The sequence below is a fragment of the Lepisosteus platostomus genome, chromosome 24 (assembly GCF_059453375.1).
Source record: "Lepisosteus platostomus isolate fLepPlt1 chromosome 24, fLepPlt1.hap1, whole genome shotgun sequence".
Lineage (NCBI taxonomy): Eukaryota > Metazoa > Chordata > Actinopteri > Semionotiformes > Lepisosteidae > Lepisosteus > Lepisosteus platostomus.
In genome coordinates this window covers 8,129,923-8,154,316 of record NC_142634.1, presented here as the reverse complement: position 1 = coordinate 8,154,316, position 24,394 = coordinate 8,129,923, and the positions used below count along the sequence as shown (strand labels likewise).

General features: G+C 37.6%; 1 protein-coding gene across 3 annotated transcripts in view; it reads right to left on the bottom strand.

The window, feature by feature from the left end:
* Positions 1–24,394, bottom strand: part of nf2a (NF2, moesin-ezrin-radixin like (MERLIN) tumor suppressor a) — a 32,351-nt gene that overhangs the window by 946 nt on the left and 7,011 nt on the right. For 2 of the 3 annotated variants that reach the window (XM_088617699.1, XM_088617697.1), the window contains exons 2-15: positions 19,757–19,882; positions 18,775–18,897; positions 14,512–14,595; positions 11,083–11,151; positions 9,593–9,675; positions 8,433–8,508; positions 7,603–7,737; positions 7,418–7,492; positions 6,845–6,958; positions 6,359–6,481; positions 5,691–5,908; positions 5,321–5,426; positions 4,994–5,121; positions 4,217–4,376 (exon numbers count right to left, since the gene is read on the bottom strand). In XM_088617699.1, the coding sequence (XP_088473825.1) occupies positions 4,217–4,376; positions 4,994–5,121; positions 5,321–5,426; positions 5,691–5,908; positions 6,359–6,481; positions 6,845–6,958; positions 7,418–7,492; positions 7,603–7,737; positions 8,433–8,508; positions 9,593–9,675; positions 11,083–11,151; positions 14,512–14,595; positions 18,775–18,897; positions 19,757–19,882 (1,620 nt within the window). The remainder of the gene's footprint in view (positions 1–4,216; positions 4,377–4,993; positions 5,122–5,320; positions 5,427–5,690; positions 5,909–6,358; positions 6,482–6,844; positions 6,959–7,417; positions 7,493–7,602; positions 7,738–8,432; positions 8,509–9,592; positions 9,676–11,082; positions 11,152–14,511; positions 14,596–18,774; positions 18,898–19,756; positions 19,883–24,394) is intronic. The other variant, XM_088617698.1, reaches the window with a different exon arrangement.

Genomic DNA, 24,394 nt, shown 5'->3' with positions numbered 1-24,394 from the left:
TTCTTCTGTTTTTGCACAAATGACTTGTGCACAGGAAAGCTTATTTCAGCCTGCAAGCCCATTAGTGTGCAGGATGTTAACTATTTTGCAGAACTTGCGGGAAAGCTTTCAGATCACTGACACATTCTTTCATCTCCTCCTCCTTCCCAACAAAAAAAAAATATCACACCAAGTATATATCAGTCAAGGACTGGCGTTATCAATATTTAAAAGACAAAATCCATCCTCTAGATTTATCATCTAAATTCTACTAAAGTGGTTTCATTACATTGATAGTTCTGCATTCCCGTAATTGGAACCAACAGCACAACACAAATAGAAACTACGCACAAGTCCATTTAAAACTGAGGACAGAACATAACTTCTTTACATCAAGCATGATGGGAGTTTGGAATACACTGGCATCAAGCAATGGCTGGAATAGTTTCCTCGATCAATTAGGTACTAACAAATGAGTTCAATACTCCTTCTTTATATTTTGGGTGAAAGATACTCTTAAACATTAGACGTCAGTAACTGGAGTTAATATTTAAATGTCAAAGTGCTCTGAGACCATGGGTATACCTACAGTATATTTACTTTTAGAAGTGGTTGGACTGAACGATTTTTATAGTACTGATGGCTTGCTTTTTACAGATTGTAGGTTAAAGTAGCATTCCTGGGCAATGTTTAATTTATGTTAGATTTCTTTTTAATATAAGAATTCTTTTTAGTATTTCTTTTTGCTACACAAGTCCACTTGATAACTGCACATACAACTAAAATAGTTTTTAGAGATACATGGAAATAGCAGCTCACTGTACCGATAAAGCACTGAGCTTTACTCTGTTAAAGGCATTGCATATTTATTTTGCTTATTCATAGGTTGTCCTGGCAGTCCAGATGTAAATAAAGAACACAGAACAAAATGATTTGTGTCAAATCCATTGTGGAAAGTATGGTGTTGTGTTAATCAAAATATCAGATTTCTGGGAGAGATAGGGATATGTTTAGTCCATGTTTACCAATATTCCTCAATTTCACGCTCGGTAGGAGGAGCTGGAGAGATGGAGAACTTGCTGAAGCGATGCTCCAAGCATCAACTCCGTGATCTCAGCTCAAGGCATTCTGTTGCAAAGATAATTATCTTGTGCCTGCCTCCAACTTGGCAGAGACTCTTATGGGGATCAATAAGGCAGAACAACTCTGACCTGCAAGATCCTGGTAAGAGTTTTCTCAGCACCTAGCTGATCAATTTTCTATCAGCTTTACTGAAAATGTAATTCGTTGTTAATCACTGGACTACGTTGTGCCAGCTCCTCTTTATCTTCTATCGATTTGGGCAGTGGGATGAAACAGTTTTCTTTTCATACTCACTTTCTGCCTAGCATTATCTTTACAGTCAGGTTTTCTGTGTCAATGATTTGAAAGGACAATTTTACCTTAGCGATACAACTTTGGTTGCCACAAAGATGAAAAGATTTGGATTGGTTATAGGGGCTTTTCCTTGATTAGCCTTGTAAGTGATGCTAATTAATAAAAATTCAATTCAAAATTCAATATCTGCAGTCACAGTATTTGACACAGTTTGTGTAATTGTTCCTCTAAGCTTAGAGGTTTAAGTGCATGATCCATTCATTAATCTCTATAGGTCAAGATGCATATATTAAGATATTAAGATTATTAAATATTCATATAATGCAATTTACTTAATTTATATTTCCAATTTATTTTTTTACTCTAAAGCTTTAAATGAGTTCATGTGGACTCCTGAACTTTATAAATCATTCTAAAGAACTTATGAGACTTATGCTCTAAAAAGTTAAAACTTAAATTTGCTCATACAAAAAAGGGTTTAGAAGATGTGTACGAGTTTTGTGTCATTTCATACGAGCACTTTATTATCAAATTGATTTCTTAACTGAATCAATTTGACACCTTTCACCAATTTTCTTTTTACTGTAAAATTAACTATACTTTATTACCTATAACATCTTCTCTTCTGTAACTGCTGATGCACACACCTATTTTAGACAGAGATTACCATAAATAAATGACAAACTACTGCTGAGAAAGACATTTTATAGAAAATTCAAAGTTTGCCAACCATAGCTGAATTAACAAACACTTACTGAAAAGAAGACTGCAATATATTTAAAAGAAAAAGACTTCAATGTTCAATTTAAATATGCAGACATCCGACTACATGTTTAGTTTTAAACAAGCTAAGTAAACTAAACCATCCTGCCCAGTAATTTAACCTTAATTGCTAAAGCCTGAAATACTGATGTCAGAATACTAGACTCTGGCTAAATGCAGGAAAACTGGTTCTCCTTGGGTGGGCCCCAGAAAACCAATTTTCACTGAGTAACTCTTAAAAACGACATTTTTTTCTGAATTTCTCTGCCCTGCCACAGATGCAACATACAATCACACAACCCAGAAGATGAGTAAGAACATGAATACCACTGCACAGCACTATCAGACACCTAGATCATTAGCTGTCGGCAATGCACTAAGCCCTAGTATACAGCTAATTTTATAGATATGGGTGGTAGCCAAAAATTGCCATCAATAGTCTCTAAATTAGGTATTTCAGCAATTAACTGCATATTTCATCAGACTTACATTTCTCTGCCATTTCGTAATACTCAATTTCTTAAAGCTACAAAACATTGATTCCGCAGGGACATAGACACTTTTCAGAGTTTATTTTAATGCTGTCCATTTTAGCACCAAATAAAAATGCTTATGGTAGAAAATCTCTCTTCGTGAATGAATTGCTAATTTTGGTTTAGCACATGGCATAGCAATATCTCATCATCCTGTCAAAAACATTTTTTTTAAAACAAAGAGCAAGCTTCACTGTATCCTGCAGGTTCCAGATGAGGTGAAGGAGTTTGACTAGGTGATAAGGTCAATGCAATGCTCCCCATAGACACTCAGGCAAGGAGCTGCAGCCTCTAATAACAGGAAATATTAACGTGGAGATAATCTTCTGGTGTAAAATCTCTGGTTACCGCCATGCCTGGCACAAGTCCAGTTCCAGTCAGCTTCTACATCAACCATTAATCCCCCTCAGGTCCTACCTGAAAAACTCATCCCTGTGGTTCAGTTCAGGACTGCTGCTATCATTACTGTGCCACAATTACCACCGGGTGTACCAAAATTCAAGTCGGCCTCAAACGTTCTCAGATTTTTCCATTTGCACTGTTTTATATGAGGCATTTGTTACCTTTCGATTTAATTATTAGTATTAAATTAATTTACATTTTCACAGCATATTTCTTTAATCTAATGCACAAGAGCCGTTACATTAGATCACTTTTGGATGCTATATGCTTTCACCACATCCAGGATTCCTGTAAATTGATGGACACAGGTCATGTTGACCTGAGAGTAAAAAATTCCCTGCATTGAATACCCATTCAATATTCTGTGTTCTCCTGCCACTCAATATTGGCCGACTCAAGCACAGTACAATTTAGCTGTGGCCCTGAAGCTTGAATCTCATTAGAGCTAGCCTAGCAAAATCCCAGCATACCACAAACATAATTCTGTGCTCAGCACTTTTAATACGGAAGCTCTTTTTAATATTAAAATAATTGTTAATATTTTATAACCTTGGGTTACAATACAAATTAATTGAACTCTAAATGTGATTTTTATAAATTAACTTTTAGTGTTAGAAATGCCATATATTTTTAGGTCTGCTCTTTCTGAACTCTTTTGCTTATATATTTATGTTTGATTAATTTCATTTTCACTCCAATACTCAAACTTTAATTGCAAAAAATAAATTAAAACTAAGCTCCTTATGGTATGTCTACAGTGGTCTTCCTTGTAATCTGTTTCTACAAAATAAAAGCATAAACTCAAACAAACACCATCTATCAGGTAACTTTAGGCATTTGTATTGATCCATGCAGCAAAATTCTATTATATATTAGTCTTTCATATGTCACTTTAAAGAATGAAATGAGAGGTAATTTTACATTCCCATTTCTTAAAATCGTCTATGGTGACAGGAATTTAAAAGCTCTTTAGCTAATGAAAACCTTTAAAACCTCTTGATTACAAGCAAGCAACATTTATAAAACATTAAATACTTTTACTAGAATGCACAGCATATGAAAAAATCAAGTATGGCAGTAGAGTACATTTTTTTAAAAACCACATTCCAAAAATTTCACTTCATGTTGTATTCTAGTTTTCAGAGATGAACTTGCTAAAGTACCTTTTTAAAGTTGCTCTGCTTGCTGTTCCCTTTCTCTGCATTCTCATTGTGCAAGATGTCTAAGGGAGTCTCTCTCTCCTTGAGTTTTAAAGACTCAATCTCCGTTTTCAGCTCATTCAGCTGCTCTTGCAAATGTTTACTCTTCTCCATGTATTCCACTCTGTAAAGGCAACAAGCACTGGGTGAGTGAGCGAAATGAACTGTCAGTGTTAAACCTTTAAATAAGCCTTTAGATAAGACAGTATTGAGATGAAGTTACTAACAATGAATTAGCAACAACAAGCCATTTTGATTAGCTTCCTTACATGTTAAGCACCACTGCATTGCCTGCATTCTATTCACAGCTGTAATTCTTTTGAATACCTGCAGATTTGCAGGTCTCTTCAGTCCTTTACCAGCTCAAGACCTGTGCCAGAGTGTTAAAGTGGGCACATTAAGCTGCCACTATGCTGATGTAATTCTCTTCCTGAGGGTTTACGCAGCTAATAATTTATAGAGACCTAGAAAGCCTGCAGAAATGTTAATGTTGAGGACCAGAATGTGGGAGCACACCTTAGTAAGTACTATAGAAAAAGAAAAAAAAATGATGAGCTACTGATACAAGCTTTAAATACAAATGTTACACAACACTGCTTTTTGGAGCTGCATTTGGCAGAAGAGTTAAAATGGTCCACGTTACTGGGACAATTCATCATTTCTCTAATGACTTAACCTGCTGAAGACAATGAAAACCTAAGACCCACAGGTGGGATCCCTTGCTCCAGACCTTAAACTTACTTCTCTTTCTCGATCTCCATAGACAGACGTTTCATGTCGGTATCTTTGAAATCGAAGGTGAGGTTCTCGCTGCTGAAGTTGAAGCTGGGTATGTCAGGTGGCATGGCATTGGCAGACGAATTTGCCGGCTACAACAGGAAGACAAAAGGAGGAAAACAAACTCCAACTTCCAACATTAAAACACTTAACCACAAGCATTGAGGCTTCAGTGAACTAGCTCTCAAAAGAGCATGGTAGACAGGCGTTTGATTTAACCTTGTAAACGATATTGAATGTACAGCCTGCCCACACTGAAGGAGACTTCCAGGAGGCATGTGTTGAGCTTACTGTGTATGCAGACTTGCTAGTGATTTCCAGCAGCTTGTGTTTCGCCCGGCGCTCGGACTCCCGAGCCTCCTGCAGATCCTGCTTCAGTTGCTCTGCCTCCTTGGCTCTGTGAGACACCAATGGGAAACAGAGAAAAGTGTTTGTAATTTACAAACAGATTTACAGTTCATTTGAACTTGCAGTATATTGTATGTGTTACATAATCATATAAACAGAATAAGTTTATGGTCCCTGAACAAAACAGAGGTTTCTCTTAACACATGCCCTGCAACATTCCACACCCCACTGAGGTCACTAAACCCATGCAAACACTGAAGATCATGCTGTATCTCTAAGTAAAGGTCTTTAGGCTGCCTTCCTGTCCATGTACCTTCTCTCTGACTCCTCTGCCATTTTGAGAGCCAGCATCTCTGCCTCCAGCATTTTCTGCTCCATCAGCCTCTTCTCCTCCTCACTGCGAATGGCTGTCACTTTGATCCGCTGCATCTCCTGCTCAGCCTCCGCTGCCTTCTGGGCCAGCAGCTTGGCCTCTTCCTCTGCGATCTGGGCTTTCTCTGCCAGCAGGTCCGCAGTCTCCTCTGACCTCAGCTGAAGGGAGCAGGACATGTCAAGAACTGAGGAATAACAGCAGCTTCGATGAAACTGGATATCAATATGAAAGGTCAGCAATAGAGCAAAATCACTTCAATTTGCAAGAAAAGACCAAATGATTATACCTCAGAAATCATTTGCCTGATCAGGAAGCTCTGCATGGTTTTCCATTACAATGCATTGAGCATTACATACAGAGCCAAGTTTCTCCTTCTTTCATAACTGTTTAACATGTTGACAGAGAAACAAATTGTAGAGGCTGCCACAGTGTGTGTTGGTCTTCAAAACCACAGCACATTTACACACCAAAATGCAGTTTAAGTTTTCTGTACATGTGATCACTTGCAAACATTTTGCAAACACCTTTAAGGACTGCATTAACATGGCGCTCACACACTGCCATTGCTGAACGGCAGATTGGTTTTTCCTGAACAGAGGGGAGCTCACCAGGGCCTCGTTGGCCATCTGTGCTTCGTCCTGCAACTGGAGCAGCCTCCTCTCCAGCTCGTCTCGTGCCCTCTCTGCCTCTTCCCTGAGATGCTTCTCGCGGGCCAACCGCTGGCGCTCCATCTGGAGGGGAGAGAGAGAAAAGAGCATCCGTTCACTCTGTTCTGCTTCTGACAGTTCACTCCACAGAAGTAACAGTCATGGACGTCTTGTCCAGGGTACCAGCAGAACTGGGTGAGCTTCTTCTCAAGGTGTCCTGAGGCACATCTAGAACTGCAAGCCCCTGCAACGATAAACCTCCTGCATGCACACACACGCATACATACATTAGCCTTATAAATGTCACGGCACCTGTCCTTCATTCAAAAAAGGCTTTGACTTTCTAAATATGCCCTCAAAATCCTCACATAGACATTTCATAATGAGCTAATGCACTCTTAGAAAACAGCTTGTGGTTTGCAGTACTGAGCTGACCCCCTATCCCACCTGCTTCCTAGCCTTTTCCTCTCTGGCCTGAGACTTCATCTGCTGAACCTCCAGAGAGTCCACTTTTCTCCTTCTCATGAACAGGTCATGGTTCCCAATGCAAAGCTGGAGAATCTGCAAGGATAAAAGTCACCAGAAGCTTAACAGTTAAAAATAAAATGGAATAGAAACACACACATTTATAGTAATAGACTAGCAGACATTTAATATTGGCACCCCAAAACTGATAACTAATCTAAGTGAAGAAAGGTATTAAATTATTGTTAAATTAAAAGGTTGTTAAATTATATTCATTTGTCAATAATACAATTTCAGCATTTGTGGAATGGTAATCCATTTTATAATCCGGATCCTCTAGTGGATCTACTAGCAATTACCACATGCCAAAATGTGAGATTCCTCACCATTTTCCCACCACCACTACCAGGAATGTCTTCATGATAAAAGTAACTTTGCATTTAAAAACAACTGTCTTCTCCCAAGAATAATCGGCACCTAGAAATTCAATATACAGTACCTCTGTACTATCATGGCTCTAATTCATTTTTGTCCTCGCATAGTTTAAGTACTCACCAACTTATTGACTCTTAATTTTGAAGAGTTAAACTTAAAAACATCTGTCTTCTTGTCCAAGGGCTTTATTGCAAACTGAAAGGAAATGAAGAAAAGGTCTTTTTCATTGGTTTTCTATATGGCAGCAGGCAATTGTGCAGTGTGTGGCCATATTTTTTTCGAATCTTTCAAAAAAGCAATAATACCTCTTTATCACTGTAGGAAATGTTGCGGATTTCATTCCAGGGAAAGGAGATTTTGGGAGTGAGCTTGTTTTCTGGATCATATATATGAAGACCCAAAGCATCCACTCCTAGCAGCAAATCAGTTCCCTTTTTGTTCTGTGAAAAAAATGCAGAAATGATAAATGAGGTGTCATTACTCAGAGCAGGATTTTCCACAATCAAGACAAGGACAAAGGTGGTCTAAAACAAAGAGGAAGGTGACTGTTTTCAATTCCATTTAAAATACACTCATCAGATTGCACTGCTTGTTGAAATATTTTTACACTTAGTAACCGACATATGGCTACCCGATAGGAAGAACCCAATAACATGACGTCAGTGATGTTACAGTACATTTAAAGTATGTAAAATTCTTACAAAAGCTTCTACATCAGAAGTACAATCAGAGTGTACTGAAACAGCTACCTGAATATCAGGTTTAGCTTGGACATACTATAGATTTGTGTATCATCTGCACAGAAACTGTAATTCAGACCACAGAATTTTAGTATTTCACCAAGAAGAATGATACCAATACTAAGCAGCAGAGGGCCCAGAAAGACATTTTGCGAGGAGCAAAACCAATATTTAAATCAAGTTCAATAAACTGCATGAGTAAAACAATAAAAGAAGCTGAGAGGATAAAGAAAATTTGGTCCTAAGACATTATGTTGCCATTCATATGATGTTTATTATTTCCCAGAACAAGCCTCCTGCCTCTTAAATTTACAGTATTGTACAAAGAGATTTAATGACAATTCTGACCTCTACTGTCAGAATACATCAGTGAATGTTGTTAAAGAATGTCTCACCCTAATGAAAAAGTAGTTAACTCCGTACATCTCTAGGTCCTGGGCTATCTTCAAATACTCCATCTCTGCCTCATCCCTAATAAAAAGAGAAACAGAACATAGTGCACCAAGCTTGAGTATGAATTCCCACCCTTATGCTCATATGTCATTTGTAGTGAATGTAATCTTTTGCACATTCAGATAAGGAATTAGAACTGCTATATAGAAGCTTAATTCACTGCTGATTTCATCCTTAACACACTGCATGTGTGCCTCAAGTCACACATTTACAACATTTAAAACAATTGGACAGTTAATTCTGCAGTCTCCCAGTCCCTATCTCATTGCTTAATCTAAGACATTTCTCTTTTAAAGTGTTATTTTGTATTCAATTTTCACTGTTCTCCACAAATATGTTAGATCAAACAAGGTTCATTTCAATATTAAAACACATTTACATTTTTCTATAACTAATCTCTTTCCTGAAAATGCACCCTCAACAGCTGAGAGAAGTTAAATGGATAATCTTGATACTCAGTTTCAGCCTCTTATGGTCATTTTGTTAAACAAGCACAGCAATTACAGATTATATCCCTTTGGGTAAACTACCTCCTTTAGAATGATTATTATGACAAATGAATGTCACCGCAGTATCACTGTTTTAAATATTAATGTTCGTTCCATTTTACAATTTGTACAATTTAATTAACAATTATTTTTCTCTCCCTTTCAATTGCAATATGCATGTTTTAGACACTGCTGGTCACATTTACTCATGATTTGTTTATGCAATATAACTAAACATAATTTAAGTTCATTTAAAATATGTTTAGTAATCTTATTTGAGCAGTAATTTCCCATTTAAGAGAGTGTCATGTTAAAGACAAATCTAAGGAACTCTTAAGGCAGAAATAATCATTCCTAGTACAATCCTGGCAGTTTTAAGTTTTGTTTCCTGTAACTAGTGCCAGTATACAAGTGCTTACTGCTTACTTTTATTAATGAGATTAATGGGTTTTAAAGGAAAGCGTGATTGTTTGAAAAATAAAAATGTTTTACTTCCCTCCACTCACAAATATCTAGAGGGTATAAACGGAATTTGCTGATATGAGAGACTTTACACACTTGCAAATGACACGGTTTCTGTATTCCATACATGCAATATGCCTACACAACTGTACCTTGCTCTTCCTCTGTGTTCTGCATAACAGGCAGTAATTCTTTCTTCCCACATCTCAGGTGTCATCTGGTACAGGTTTATAACCTACAACAGAACATACTCTAAATATCTGCTTTAAAAAACATAGTAAGGTACATTAACTACAACAAAGCCTATTTTGTTGCATATTCTCTAATTGTAATTACTGATGTAAAATGGAAACTCTCTGGAGTTGGTTAATTTGGCATATAGGAAACAAAAACAGGTTTTTAAAGAAAGTTCCAGTAACAAGATACACAAGATAGAACACAAGCACAAATGCCTTGATCTGCAAAGTAATCTCTTCAATTTGATTTTTACCTACAACATTTAAAGCAGTTTGTTGTGGAAAAGGTATGCAAGTCTATTAAGAATTTTAAACTGAAAACAGACATACTGTACTGTGCATAGGGGTGGCTGGGTGACGCAGTGGTTAGTATTGCCAGGGCTGGTGCTCCGATTCAATTCCAACAGATTATGGAACAGCTTCTACTTCCAGGATGCTAAACAGCCGAGCTGCAGTCACTATCAGCAAATCACCCTAACGGTCACTGATAAATGGTCAGGGTCACATGGACATGTACTTAGATCACTTTATTGGCCATATACAATTTCTTGAATTAGGAATTTGTCTTTTCACATATAAGGGTGTGTCTGACTGTTTGGGGGTAGAGAGTTTTGAGTGAGTGGTTGTTGTAGGTTTAGTTATGTTATTTTGTTGAGGGATTTAAGATAAGATCACTTAATTGGCCATATACAATTTCTTGTATTAGGACTTTGTCTTTTTCACATAGCCCAACTTGCTCTCCATGAGACACACAGACAGGGAGAGAAGCTGGGGGTCAAAGCGCAGGGTCAGCCATTTATACGGCGCCCCTGGAGCCGTTGGGGTGAATGGCCTGGCTCAGGGGCCCAACGGAGTAGGATTCTCTACCGGCCGCGGGATATGAACCGGCAACCTTCCAGCTACAGGCACAGATCCTTAGCCACAGAGCCACTGCTCCACCACATTGTATACACCTTGGATACAAAGCAGTTCTATTCATATTGAGGTTTATTTCATTTTGTCTTATTTTTATTCAATCTTTATTGTGTTATTTATTATGTAATTTTATATTGTAACTTTTAACTCAGGTAATTTTTATTGTAGTCCTCTGGTGAGCAATTTCATTGACAGCAATTACTGCTGTACACTGTATTGATGTGCATTTGATAAATACACTTTGAACTTGTGTTGAGTTTGTATGTTCTTCCTGTGGTCACGTGGGTTTCCACTATATTTCATCCCACAGTCCAAAAACATGCAAGTAGGTTAAATGACTTCTGGGAAATCTGGCCCTGGTGTGAGTGTGTGCGTGTCTGTGTTTGTGTCTGCCTGCCCTGCAATGGACAAGCATCCTGTCCAGGGTGAATTGGAAGAAGTGGTTAGAAAATGGATGGATAGTTGGAAACTTAGCAGAGGTGGCAGCTCACCCTTTTTGGTAGCAACTCTTCTTGAGCTAAAAACCCAGGCTTGTGAACATTTGGATCATAGTCTCCATACTGCAAAATAAATCAGAGGGCTTTTTAGTACCATTCAATAATCATCAAGGGAATTAAGAAACTAGGAGAATTCTCCAAACTTTATAATGTTACAGACAAATGATGTGGCAGTCATAATAACTAATTAGCAGGGGTGATAATGCATCATTATTAGAATGATGGCGATAATGATTACTATGAGCTCTACTGTAACAAGAAAGACAAAACCACACCTTATGTGTCAGTTTCAATATAAACTGAATCTATTATTTTAATTCTTGGACACAGTCATCCTATCATCATTCACAGAACACATTCTACAAAATCCCTTTCATTACAAAGTCACTCTTCCGCATCACATCATAACCACGTTACTTCGTAAAAGGGTCCTGGATAAGTTCAACAAGATACATGGGGGGTGATCCAAAACTAATACGGTCAGTCTTCCATCCCAGGAAACTGACAATGAAATGTTTTAAGTACGTATTAAACTCCTGAGGCTTTAGATAATAGTCTCATTAAATCAAGCTGTCTGGGATTTTTATAATATGATCAATCACTCATGCCAGGATGTGCTCAGAATAATATCTGTGGGAGCATGACTTCTCTGTGTGGCGAAGCATAAGGACTTCAGATGACTAATAAAAATAAAAATGGTAATGAATTTTGCATGCAATAAATATAGCATTCGCCACAACTGCAAGGAAGTAAATTCTGACTTTTCGGTAGAATGGCTTGTCTTCTTTCTTCAGAGTTGTGAGGAAAGGGTTCAGTCAGGCTTCATCTAGTCATTCTCAATTCAGACAGACATCATTGGTGGTTTGAGTCCTCCATAATACTTTCAGCAGATGGTTATAGGCATATGCCCTTGAATGACTACCTCAAAATTCTACACTACATGCTTTCTCTTTGAGATAGGATTGGGAAACACAGCTGATTATTTCCCATTTTAATATCAATTAATTGAGCAAGACCAGCTGAGTGACCTCCTCTCATGCACAGACTGCCATATGGTCTTCTGTAATTCTATTATCATCTTTGTTAGCTAGTACTGTGAGTACCAGGCGTCTGTTTCCCTTAACTAAATAAAAGGAAAACCAAGCTACTGTTTGATAGGGATGGAAAGAAATGTATTTTCCTGACATTTTGCAGACTGCCAGTGGATAATGTTTATTACACCAAGGAACCTTGAACTTGTATAGGATGCTGGTCACCGTTTCAAAGCTCAGGTTTCCTATGTAGTTGTGTAACCACCATTATTTTCATGCTTTTGTATGGATTTTGCCTTTTAGGCCTCTTTCCTGATGTGTGAAACACTGTGGAATGACTCTGGCAGATGGCAACCAACAAGATGAATTTTAATCTTTTTTTTTCACGTCTAACTGTGCGACCCAGAATTAGAGTTGCCACCTTGTCTGCAGTGGAATACTTCTGCCGGTATTAAATCACACAACTGCAATCCTAACTATAAGCTGCAATGATGCAAAAATATCACAGCTGAATTTATTTTTCCTGTAATTGAGCACAGCTGAGCCTGACAGCTTAGTACATCCCCTCCATTACTGAAACATGATGCGGTTTGAGACCGTTGTTTGTAAATTTCCATGCTTAACAGCTCAACAAACTGATAAAGGGTAATCTGAGATTTACTTCATAGGAAAGCAATGAGTGATTGGCGGAGCCAATTATTAGACGAGGTAACAGCAAGGGCATCATTGTGACTAGCGAGCAGGACTCCAAACTCCAGACAGGAAAGCTGTGGGTTCACATACCCCGATGAAGACACTGCTGCATTCGTTAGCAATTGTTTACCAATATTGTTCCAGCCAACTAAGATGTATAAACAATTATCAAACCATATAAGAACTGAACATTCAAATTACTTGTACCATAATACCAACAAGTGTTCTTATTCAAATGGCAAGACTTAAATCGTTCTCATAAAGTTAGAATGGGAATTATTATTTTTCACCTAATTCAGTAGGTGCTATATAGATAAATGATTAGAGGTAAACTATGATGCATTTCAGTTTTTAAATGCAACTTTAGACCTCCCTAGACTCCAGCTAACACAAGTGCTGAACCTATAAGTGATACAGTAAATCAAGTTTCTGCCTGTATTGTTCAATCTTCAGCACATTTGCATCTTGTATACCAGACAGTCTACACCAATGCACAAACCGAGAGTCTTGCTGCTGTCTGTGAGCCAGAGGCTGAACAGTGGATCTCTTCTGGCTCCCCTGAAAAAAACTTCCACATGCTGAGCAGCTTCCTACTCAACTGCAGTGACATACATCACTGCGCCTCAAATTGAAGGAAGTCTTGGCTCACGTCTAAAAATGAAAAAGTACAGATTCCCCGGAGGAGCAGGAAACGTTAGTAAATAGATCGTATTCTGAAGTTACAAACCCCATTGGTTGCGGTCAAGGAAATTGATTTATATATACATGTGTACAGACTGCCCGGACCAGAAAAGGCTTTTGTTGTTCTGTTGACATGATTGACCGCTTGAATACTGATCTCATCCTAAGTTTAGAGTGTTTTAAATAGGATTATGATTATTCAAATCTAGACAGACTGATTAGGGTGATTCTAACTGCAACTACTGTAAGTCAGTGATCTGTATGATTGTTCAGGTCGGCCAAGGACATAAGATAATCACAAGTTTGAGTCCTTGCTGACAATAAACTGATCCCCCAGGTCCAAGGGCTCAAGATAGGAAAACCAGTTGATTTGATGCCACTTGTGGTGCCAAAGTAACTCCTGCTGCAGGTGACAGGTGTAGCCATATCTAGATAGCTGGGGTTGAGATCAGTGTTATTGTGCTTAATAGCTCAACTGCCTCCACTTATTCAATTCATCAGACAAAATGCCGTTCCTACAGCAACACGGTTCAATGCTACAGAGCAACGAATAGGCTAAATAAAAACATGATGCATCAAAAAAGATCCCAAACTAAAGGAAACAAAGTTTCAATTCACATTTCTTTCCAATACTGACTGGAAAAAAACAATATAGACTTTATAATAATACAGTATTTTCAAATTCACATTTTCTTCTGGAACACTGCCAAACAAACATTTCCTCACGTGTGATCAACAACAAACTGAATCAACTGATTTTGACCTTAGCAGTCTATCTGCTCACCAGACTTTTTGTCCTGCTAGTTCCTTACAGCAGTTTTTTGTCTTAAAAACCTCTTTGGTGCATAAGTGGTTTTGCTACCACGAATAGCTTGAGGTTAAAACGTTACAAGTGTAATTATAATGATGCATGCTGCATCATTTGTTATTTGGAAAGAAAACACATTTCTGAATCAGACACAAATTGAAAAGCTAATTGATTCAGAATCCTGACCTTGCTCTAGAGTGAAAGACTGACCTTGGCCTGGACAGCATAGGAGGCCAGGAGAACAGAAGCCTCAGGAGGGCAGTAGATTTCTTCATCGAGTATCTGCTTCTTCACCTAAATGAGATTGAAAATGTTCTAAGCATTTGATGGCTATGAGTCTAAAGGCACAAACAACCCATTATTCAGTGTTTATAGTGCAATTTCACAAGCTGCAGACAGGGGGACTATATAATATCTCTTCATTTTTTTCTGCTTGAAAACATAACTAGTTTGTTATTCAGAAAGAAAATCAAGGTTACTCCTCCCTTTGCATATTTGTAGGCTAAATTACTGTCACTTTGCTGAATGGCATCATTTGTAATAGCACATTTTTGTATTTCAGTGGAAGGACTTTGTTAAATAGCATGGGGAAAAATCAAATTGGTATATAGGTATAAACAGTAGGTGGACAAACTGTCAAAAAAAACAGCATTCTTGCTAATGCACCACAATAAGCAAGAAATACTTTGAAAAGACACATGAATTAGTTTTGCATTGACAGACCTATAAGACCTGCTGTCAGGAATAATGCACTGAAGAAGAACCTTATATGACACTAGACTGCTCTCTCGTATTTCAAAGCACTCTGTAAATGCAGTCCCTGAATGCGTCAGATGGTACCGCTCGTTACAATAGGTGCACAAAAAAAGATAGACAAAGATCTAGAGAGGTATTCAGAATCTTTCCTTCTGCCCTACACATTAGCTTCTATATTTTCTACCAGTTTTACTCAGCACTGTTCAACACACTACACAGTTCTAGTGACAAGACCCTAATATAAAACAGAAGAACATCTGTAATGTCAGCTTGTGTATCAAAAACATCTGCATGTCGGCTTTGAAGCTGACAGTTAATGGGTAAATCATTTCTGGTAATTCATAACTTCAAAATTCATAATACAAATAATGCATGTAAATCTGGGTTTTTCAAAATGCTGTTTTTCCAGTGTAGCTTATTTGTTCAATAAACAGCACTGATTAATATCCATTATTTCTAACACAATGTCTAATGTGCAAAACTGGAAACCCTCAATGGGGTGCCTAACACCAGATTTGACTGTAGCTTCTCATTTTAACATTGTTTACATATACTGTATCTCCGATATTCATAAAAATGGTCAGCAAAAAATGAAAACCCTAGAAAAAATCGTGCCACCAGAGAATCACTTTGAAGCTGTGCCAGACGCAGACTGTTTGAACTGGCTGACTATTTTGAGTCCCTTTTTGTATCTTAAATGCAATTGGCGTGTTTGAGGCTAAGAGCACCAGTGGTTTAATGGCAGACATCACCATGGGAAGGGAAAAATCACCCAAGAGGAAGCTAATGGACAGGAGAGGGGTAAAATAAACTCTTTTCTGACAAAAGATACAATCATTTTAAAGCGGCTGCTGCAGAGCATAATTCCCATCCATCTCTGGTGTCTTCCCTGATGAAAGTAAATTAATCTGAAAGGCAGTGGTCCACATTTAGGAAATTTTTAATCTTCAGTCCGCTTCAATATTTGTTTATGCCTCAGAGGCCTGTACAAAAGGAGAACTTATGTTTTAAGTTGTCCCTTAATGGCTCAGGAAAGGTTCTCATTACGGAATATGAGCAGAAACGATGTCTGTCTAAATCACCTTGAGTATAAGTATTGTTTTGTTGGCAATTGAAAGATATGCGCCTTAACTGTCAATTTATACAGTAAGTGCACTTTTTCTTTTTAAATGCTACATGCACTCTTGTTAATGGAGAAGAGCAGAACGATACAGCTTCTGCCTCATTTAAATAAATGCCTTTTCCTTGGTATGGAACTGATTTGATACAGTTTTAGGAGAACCAACTTGATATTTTGTATTACAAAACTGCCCTGGGGGATTTACGCCTGTGGAATTTAGTTTGTTCTGGATAAACTAAATGGTTGGGTATTATCACTTAGCCGTGAAACACTCTGACTTAAGAGCAGCCTGCTGCGGCATTAAGGATAAATCATCTCTGTATCTCCTGGACAGATTGCATTTAATGAAATCTCAGATGCCTTTCATTACATATCACATGTGAAAAAAGTGCATTGTCTGTATCTCTATTAAAGCTTCCGGGAGATGACCAAGTGGTGAAACATTTGAATACCTTAAATCAGACCTAATTTATACTCTACATCCAGTTATCAACATATGTCTGATCTCAGTTTCACTGCTGACCCACTTTCAGATTCTTGCTATTTTTCCATTAAAATAATATAACTGCTGTTTTGACCAACCGATATGAAGAAGTGATTAAAGAAGTCAAAATAGTTAGACAACCAGGCAGTTGGTTAAAGGTTCTGCATTAATGAAATCCACAGATGCATTATGACGGACTTTCATAACCTGCTTTCAGCTAGCTAGTTGAACTTTACACTTTAAAAAAATCCCATTAAACCACTCTACAGCTCAACGCCAACATTTCCAACAAGCCTATTAAGAATGTATATATACATTTAAAAAAGAGGAAGGCATATCACAGAATGATTTATTTTGGCTTGCAGATTTTCTGTATCACTGGAACTGACTTGCAGTATAGAACTACTGTTCTTGTTTGGAAAACAAAGAGTTTGATTTAGAAAACAAAGATATGACTCAAATGCAATACTGTGTTAATCTGATGGCCCCTGAAACCTAATTAGAACATACTTTCAATTTAATAAACTTCAGCATCATTTTGTAATGAAGCCCCATTCCCTTAAGGGAAATGCCCTTCCTAGCCAACCAAGACATTCCCCAGAGTATTTGTATGCAAGAAAGAGTGAATTCCTGTATCATGCTACATTAATTCCTCTTCTCTGTACACTGGTAGTGAGATTATTGATCAGCCTCATGTATGAATTAAACAGGCCAAAGTGAAACCATGACCCCAGCAGGTAACATTCTGCAGAACCACTCAGAATGCAAAACGACAAGTTCTTTCTTAAGTCAAAAATGGTTCAGCAGTTTAATGGAAACTAGGATATATGTACACATTGTTCACTGTACAAATTCATGTAAGAGCAGGCATCCAAAAGAAATCAAAGTATACATAAATGACTAAATATATTGGCATATATTGATTTATATATACACATACTAACACTGGACAGTAGGCAACGTACTATGTAAAACAGGTCAGCAACACTAGGTAGCTTTCATTGCTTTGAACCAGTCCATATCGATTTCTGTTAAACAGCAAGACAGCCTTTTAACTTTCGGTCATTTTCAAGATAAACGGTTGGTTTCTCACATAGCCCAGCCTCTACTGAAAAAATAAATAAATAAATAAATAAATAAATAAATAAATAAATAAATAAATAAATAAAGAGTCGATATTGCATGCCTCTCTCATCACAGAAATCTAAACCAAAACCTTAAACATCTGTACATTTCAAATATTGTTACATGAAGAGAACCACAGAGCTCACATTCGCATATGGGTCTGTATTAGTTTATATTGTTCATTATAAAATGAATGAGTAAATGCAAAAATATGTTTCCAAACCATTATGTATACATTAACTGACTTTAACTTAGACATGAAGGCCTAGTTTGGATTTGAATTGCCCAACTGTCATCCTGTAAATGAATTGAATGAACTGGAAATATGGAATAAAGTAAAAAATATGGAAACAACAGCTGTTCCAGTTTTATTGTCAGAAGTGTTATCCTCAGTTCACCCAACATTAGGACCTTGATTTTCCTTTTCTTGTTTCTAATAAGGGCAATGGTATACGGGAATAAGAGAAAGGAAGCCATACATTCATTGCTCTGGAAATAATCTTGTTTGATTTGTCATCTGTCTGCTGGTTTTTCCTTTTTTTGCCTTAGGGCTCTAAAAACCTTTGAGCCTCCTGGTTTGAAAGCATGGACTAGATCAGATCTGTCAGTGTATTTTAGCTTTATTTATCATCCCATCTCCAGCAAGCGTCTGTGATGCAAGCAATATGAAAGATGGTAACAAGAAAGGAAAACTCATTTTTATTAATAACAGCCTGAGACTGAATGAATAAGCATGGGCTCTTCCTGATGATAGAATTTCAAAGACATAAATAGTGCCACTCTGGAAGGGTATGGGTCAAAAAAGGAAAATTACTAGCCTGAGATGAGAAGCACTAAAATATGTTGATAATGGAATGGTTTAGCTCAAAAGTTTTATTTGTTTTTTGACTAAATGCAAAGCATGTTTTTTTCATTTGAGTTAAAAATTTTGGTAACATTGTAGCAAAATGCAAACTTAATTTGTAAATGAAAGACCACCATCACCAACCTGAAGGAAGAACAGATGTTGTGTGATTTCCTGCACAAGCTCTTCTTCTGCGTTTTCTGGATAGAATTTAGCTAGGAAATTGAAGGTGATTGGTTCTTCCTTTGGCACATCATGGTCCAAGACCTGCATTAGCAGTGGAAAAATGTAATTAATATAACATTTTTAGTAAGAAAAAGCTTGAGGAGGTTTTGGGCATATTTTCCTGATTAAGACAGAAGCGGTTCCATTCAATACCTCTAGGTGAGGGATCTCCAACCGTGGATCTGAACAGTATTTAGTCTCTCCAAGACTATGGTTGAAAACGTACATTATGTCTGACTCAGCTTTTCGTTTTCACAACCCAAAGTTAAAGAGAAATGCTGCGAGATGAAGCTTGTCCCCATGTGAGAAATAAAGAGTTGACAACTGCCTGATCCTCCAGTTACAGTAGTCACCAAGGGCTGAACTGCATAATAGTTCAGATTAAATTAATGCAGGATTAAGTAAGAAATCTTACATGTAACAGCCTTCACATACCTCCAATAATTAAATCGCATAATGAAATGTCAGAAAGACACTTTAATTTGATCATGAGGGAAATAGAAGCAGCCAATGTTGTGGAATATGAATAGTTTTAGTAAAATGAGTTCTTCCATAACAAATAGTTTTAGAACAGAATTTGTCACCTTGTACCTCAGCCCATGCTCTTGCAGTGTCCAGTGGGAACATAAAACTAGTAGAAAATAGAATCTGGAAACAGCTGGGAGCACTTAAAGGAGTATATAAAAAGGCCTCTTAAGTGACAGCACCAGTGGCTATGACTGAATATTTAAATTTGTTTTAACACACATGCTGAAAAGAGCAAGGCTTTTGGCTAAGAGGTGAAGGAGGAGCAGATTCATTAACCCACTAGTGGCTGTATGTCTTGAAAACATCTGCATCCAAGGAATCCAGTGCAGAGGTTGTGTGCTTTGCTTTGAGACAGATGAAAGGTTAGGCCTACCTTCTTGTCCATTTTTAGCCAGGCCACAGTATCCTTCACTTGATACTGAAACCCAAAGAACCAGGTCTCCCTGAGCCCCAGTGTCCTGCAAACCAAATCAAACAGGTCCTTCCCTTTCCATTTGACCTGCAAGAGAGGAATCCAAAAAACAGCAGGAGAGGGGTCAGCCAGAACACCCATAAAACAGCAGTTCTGTCATATTATTTGTGCTGTTCAGGAACTTCACCAGATGCAATCCTGTGTATTGGCCAGCTAGCACAGCACACAACAAAGGCAACTTCATCAAAGCTTGGAGTGGACAGAGATGCACTGTGCCACAGCATTCTGTACCAGCTGTACAAAACACTAATGACAGTCAACACCCACACCGATGTCTTTGTAATGATTCTCTGGGCCTCTATAACTGCTTTCTCATTTTCTATTAACAGAAAATCAGAGATCTGAACCATCCTGCTGTGGTGCAACACATAACACTTTCACTAACTAAAGGCCTAATAAACAAGCTGAAACTGAGATCATGTATGTAATTTGTGTATCAACTAGGTGATTGAACATTACCCAAAGCCTTTTGCTAGTTGACACAAAATTTCTAACTAGCTCTTAACATTTACCTGTGATTACTACATTTGTTAACAAAGCTGACATTGCACAGCACATGAAGCAAAAAACATTTAAAAATTTCATTTGCGCCAGTGACTACCTCTACTGCTATTATTCTCATTATGTAAATCCTCTGAAGTACATTTTAAAGCTTGCGGTGAGATCCCACCATTATCATAGAATAACACAAAAAAGTAAAAACTGAAAATGGATGAGAAATATTCTAATGCAAGATGAAAGAGATTACTGCTGTGACTCATTTAGTTTTTTATCGACAAATCTTTTATTCGGGACACGGTCAATTCACAGTATATGGCGCTAGAACTTACTTTGGATAGAAACTTCAGTGAATCACATCCCATTACAAGATGAGATACATTCTCAATTAAACACAGCTTAATCTATGCCTACCAGAAAAGGGGTTACTTTGGGTATTAAAGAGGGGTGTTGTGTGCCTTCAAAATCTTAGGAGCTAAAACAGAAAGAGACATAAGCTCTGATACATGACAGGAATTAAATTGTTTTTTACGTGTTTTGGACCACTTCTTTAAAACATGTACAGTTTAAAGTAGAAACCAAGACCTGCCGTATTTTTATTAATGAAGTCTTCCAGGTATATATATAAAAACCCTCACTAGATTAAACCTTGGCTTTTTCTACCTGAGACACATACATTATAAAGAGAATAATTGCCAGTCGATCATCATGACCTGTTTATACCACCTTCTCTTCCATATCCAGGTGAAATGTGTAAGTTATTTGGATTCATATTGTAAACTTTTCAAACTTGAAAATGTTGAAAAAAGGGCTCAGAGCAGCAATACTTCCTTTGTGAAAGCAGGAAAATTAAATAAGGACCCTTCATTGGTTTACTCATTTTGTTACCCAGACAAAGTGTGCCACGAACATAAAGGAATTTAAGAAGCAGGGCATCATTGTTCCATTGTGTCTTGACAAAGCAATCACTGCTGGTGGTGTTCTACTCCAGACAGAGCGCAAACAAATTAATTTATTTCACTTTTTATGGAAAAAAAACATCTGCAAAAATTCACCATGGCCAGATAAGGGCCTTAAACCAGATAAGGGAAGGACACGAGCAATGCTGCACATCTCACAAACTAATTCAAACCAGCCAAGCTGAAACCTTATTTTGTCTCCGTGCTCTCTCCTTTTTACTCACTGGCCCTCTGTTTCTGACTCAATAATTAATCATTTCTGACCCACAACATGAATCGATTATACATTATGTTTGTTATTGATTTAAGATTAAATTAACATTCAGAAAAGCTAAATTTACATAAAAAATAAAGGCAAGCTCACCAACGTCAAAGAGATCATCATTTCAGAGAGCCAACACCGGTGACTGTCAGCTCTATTATGCATAACACTGCTATATTAATTTAAATAATAGAACACACTTCTAACAAAATTTAGTTGGAAAATTACTTAATTTCAGCATTAGGATTACATGATTAAATAAACTGAAGCCTGCATTTCCTATGACTCTTCGGTGTCTTTGTATCTAGCTTAATTGGCAACTTGAGATAAAGTTCATGGGAAAGTTGCAAAAGTAAACAGTCTGGACAGGACCAAATTTTTTTACTGATTTTTCAGTGTAATGCCAGCAGGAATTATCAAATTAAATGGCATAATGGTGAGTGGGCTGTAGCAAATTTAAAGAAAAGTACAATATTCAAAACTAAGCTGTAGAAACACAATACATTTAGATTCAATAGTGAACATCATCTTTGGTACACTGTATTACAGTTCGTATCACTCAAGAAAAATGTAGCTCACATATTAGGCAGTGAAATAAATGGCAAAGGCACAAACAGCACTATTTTTCAATAATGTATCTAAAGTGTTGCCTCCACAAGAAAGATTCTCAAGCTGTCTCCTTAGCTTTTAACATCCCTCCTAGCTCTGTGATGTCCTTGGAGGAGATCACAGCAGGCGGAGAAGCTAGGCTTCAGAGATTCCTCTGTAGACCTCAAACGACAAGGTTAGCCTTTCTAAAACAGAGATGAAAGCAAAGATCACAGCACTGAACATTCAAATACTTCACGTTTTGTACCCTATGCATTTTCATGGTTTTTTTTTTAGATTTCTTTCTTTTAAAAATAAGAACATTAGACAGGATAGAGGTGAGAAGAGGCCATTTGGTCTTTTCAGAGGCAGATACCCAAGTCCAGACTCACATCCCCCACAACCCTTTATGTAAAGAAAGCGCCTCCTGTTTTCAATTTTAAATGCTCTTCCAGGTAGTTTCTATTTTTCCTTCAGGTTCTTGTTTCACTATTGGTTCCAAAGAAATCCAGGGAGTTGAAGTTATCTTTGCCTTTGAAGACTATGGATACTTGAATCAGGTCCCCTTGTAGTCTTTCCTGACTAAAACAGTTCAGTTCTTGTCTGATGGAATAGGACATACCTTTAAGTCAAAAAGTGCATGAAGTTGCTCTTATGCATGTAGACTGATTCCAGCAAAAAAAATGTCATAACCTGGTGACCAGTATATAAAATGTTTCCCATATAGTGCCCAATTTTAGCATATCTCTTAATGCAAGTTATACACCTTTAAATATATTCCTTAGTCTAATTTTATTGCTTCTCCACACTGAGTAGAAATTGTGTCAGTGTAGAATCTTTAGTATTTTTCATATGGAACTTCTTTAGGATCAATATTTCCCCATCTCATATTTCTATTTCTCAAGTGTTAGCTTCTTGCATGCTGTCACTCTGCTCTTCTCCATGTTCAGCATCATCAGCCAGATGTCTTTCCAAGCCTCTGCATGAAGATAAACGTCTGTAAAGTGATATAACTTCAATGATTTAATCATTCGGTGGAGACAATAAAATGCCTTTCAGCTTTGGATAATGATTCCAGTTTATCTGGTCTTTACTAAATGAATAAATTTATTATGTTCACCTAAAGGTGTAAAAATAAATCTCTCAAGAGCAGTCTGAACAATCTGTCTTGCAGGATTCATTTCTAATGAAAAAAGAGTGCCCCTCTCAAAAATAAATGAACACACATATCTGTTATTAATAAGAAAACAATGAACTACAGTGAACTTTTGCTGCCATCTTGTGGCTGTACTGTGAACAAGAGCAGGCCTTTCTCTTGGGTTTTACTGATTAGCAGTCAAAATAAAAAGCAAAACCCAGCGGACTGTTGATTTACCAATCCATTTAACTTTTTTTGCAATACAGCCCCAGACAACCACCTCTGTCATGTCATGCCAACAAACTGTGTAGTCAAGATGTCTTCATCATTTTCCCCAGCCATGTTTCAGTTATTCTTGTGTCCTCATATAATCCTGTTAATGCAGTAGCATTAAGTTCTTGCATTTTACTCCTTTTGCTTCTATCACTAAGGTATTCTTTTTAAGAATGGGTCTGTTATTTACATTTTTTCGTAGTGTTGCCCAGGACCTTTTTACCTCAGTAGACATTTTAATACCTGTCCCCCAGTTCACTAGTTTAAATATTCCTCAACTACTCTAAATATGGACTTCCCCCAAAACACTGGTGCCCCTTCGCTTCATGTGCAAGCCGTCTTACTTTTCTAAATCCCACATAGATCCATAAACCTAAACTTCCTTGTCTGCACTGCTCTTTCAGCCACACATTAAACCTCCGTATTTTTTCTCTAGTCTTCTTGGGATTGCATGTGGAATGGATACAATTCCTGAAAAGACGTCGCAGACATTCAGTCACTTTGTTTTTAAAGCCTACCGTTTCCCGTGTCTACAGTCTACATAGTCTAGAAACTGGACTGGCCTATTCACCTACTCTGGCACCAAGATGCCAACACACAATACAAGGCTCCTTATTGCTCATGTAGCCTGTACTAATATCAATAGACTGTACTTTGAATATCTAATATTGATATCGGCCAGCAGCCATATCACCCTGCAACTCACAACTGGCAACCCACTGGAGCTCAGCAGGTGTGAGCCTGGTCACTACCTGGATGGGAGACCTCCTGAGAAAAACTAAGGTTGCAGCTGGAAGAGGTGTTAGTGGGACCAGCAGGGG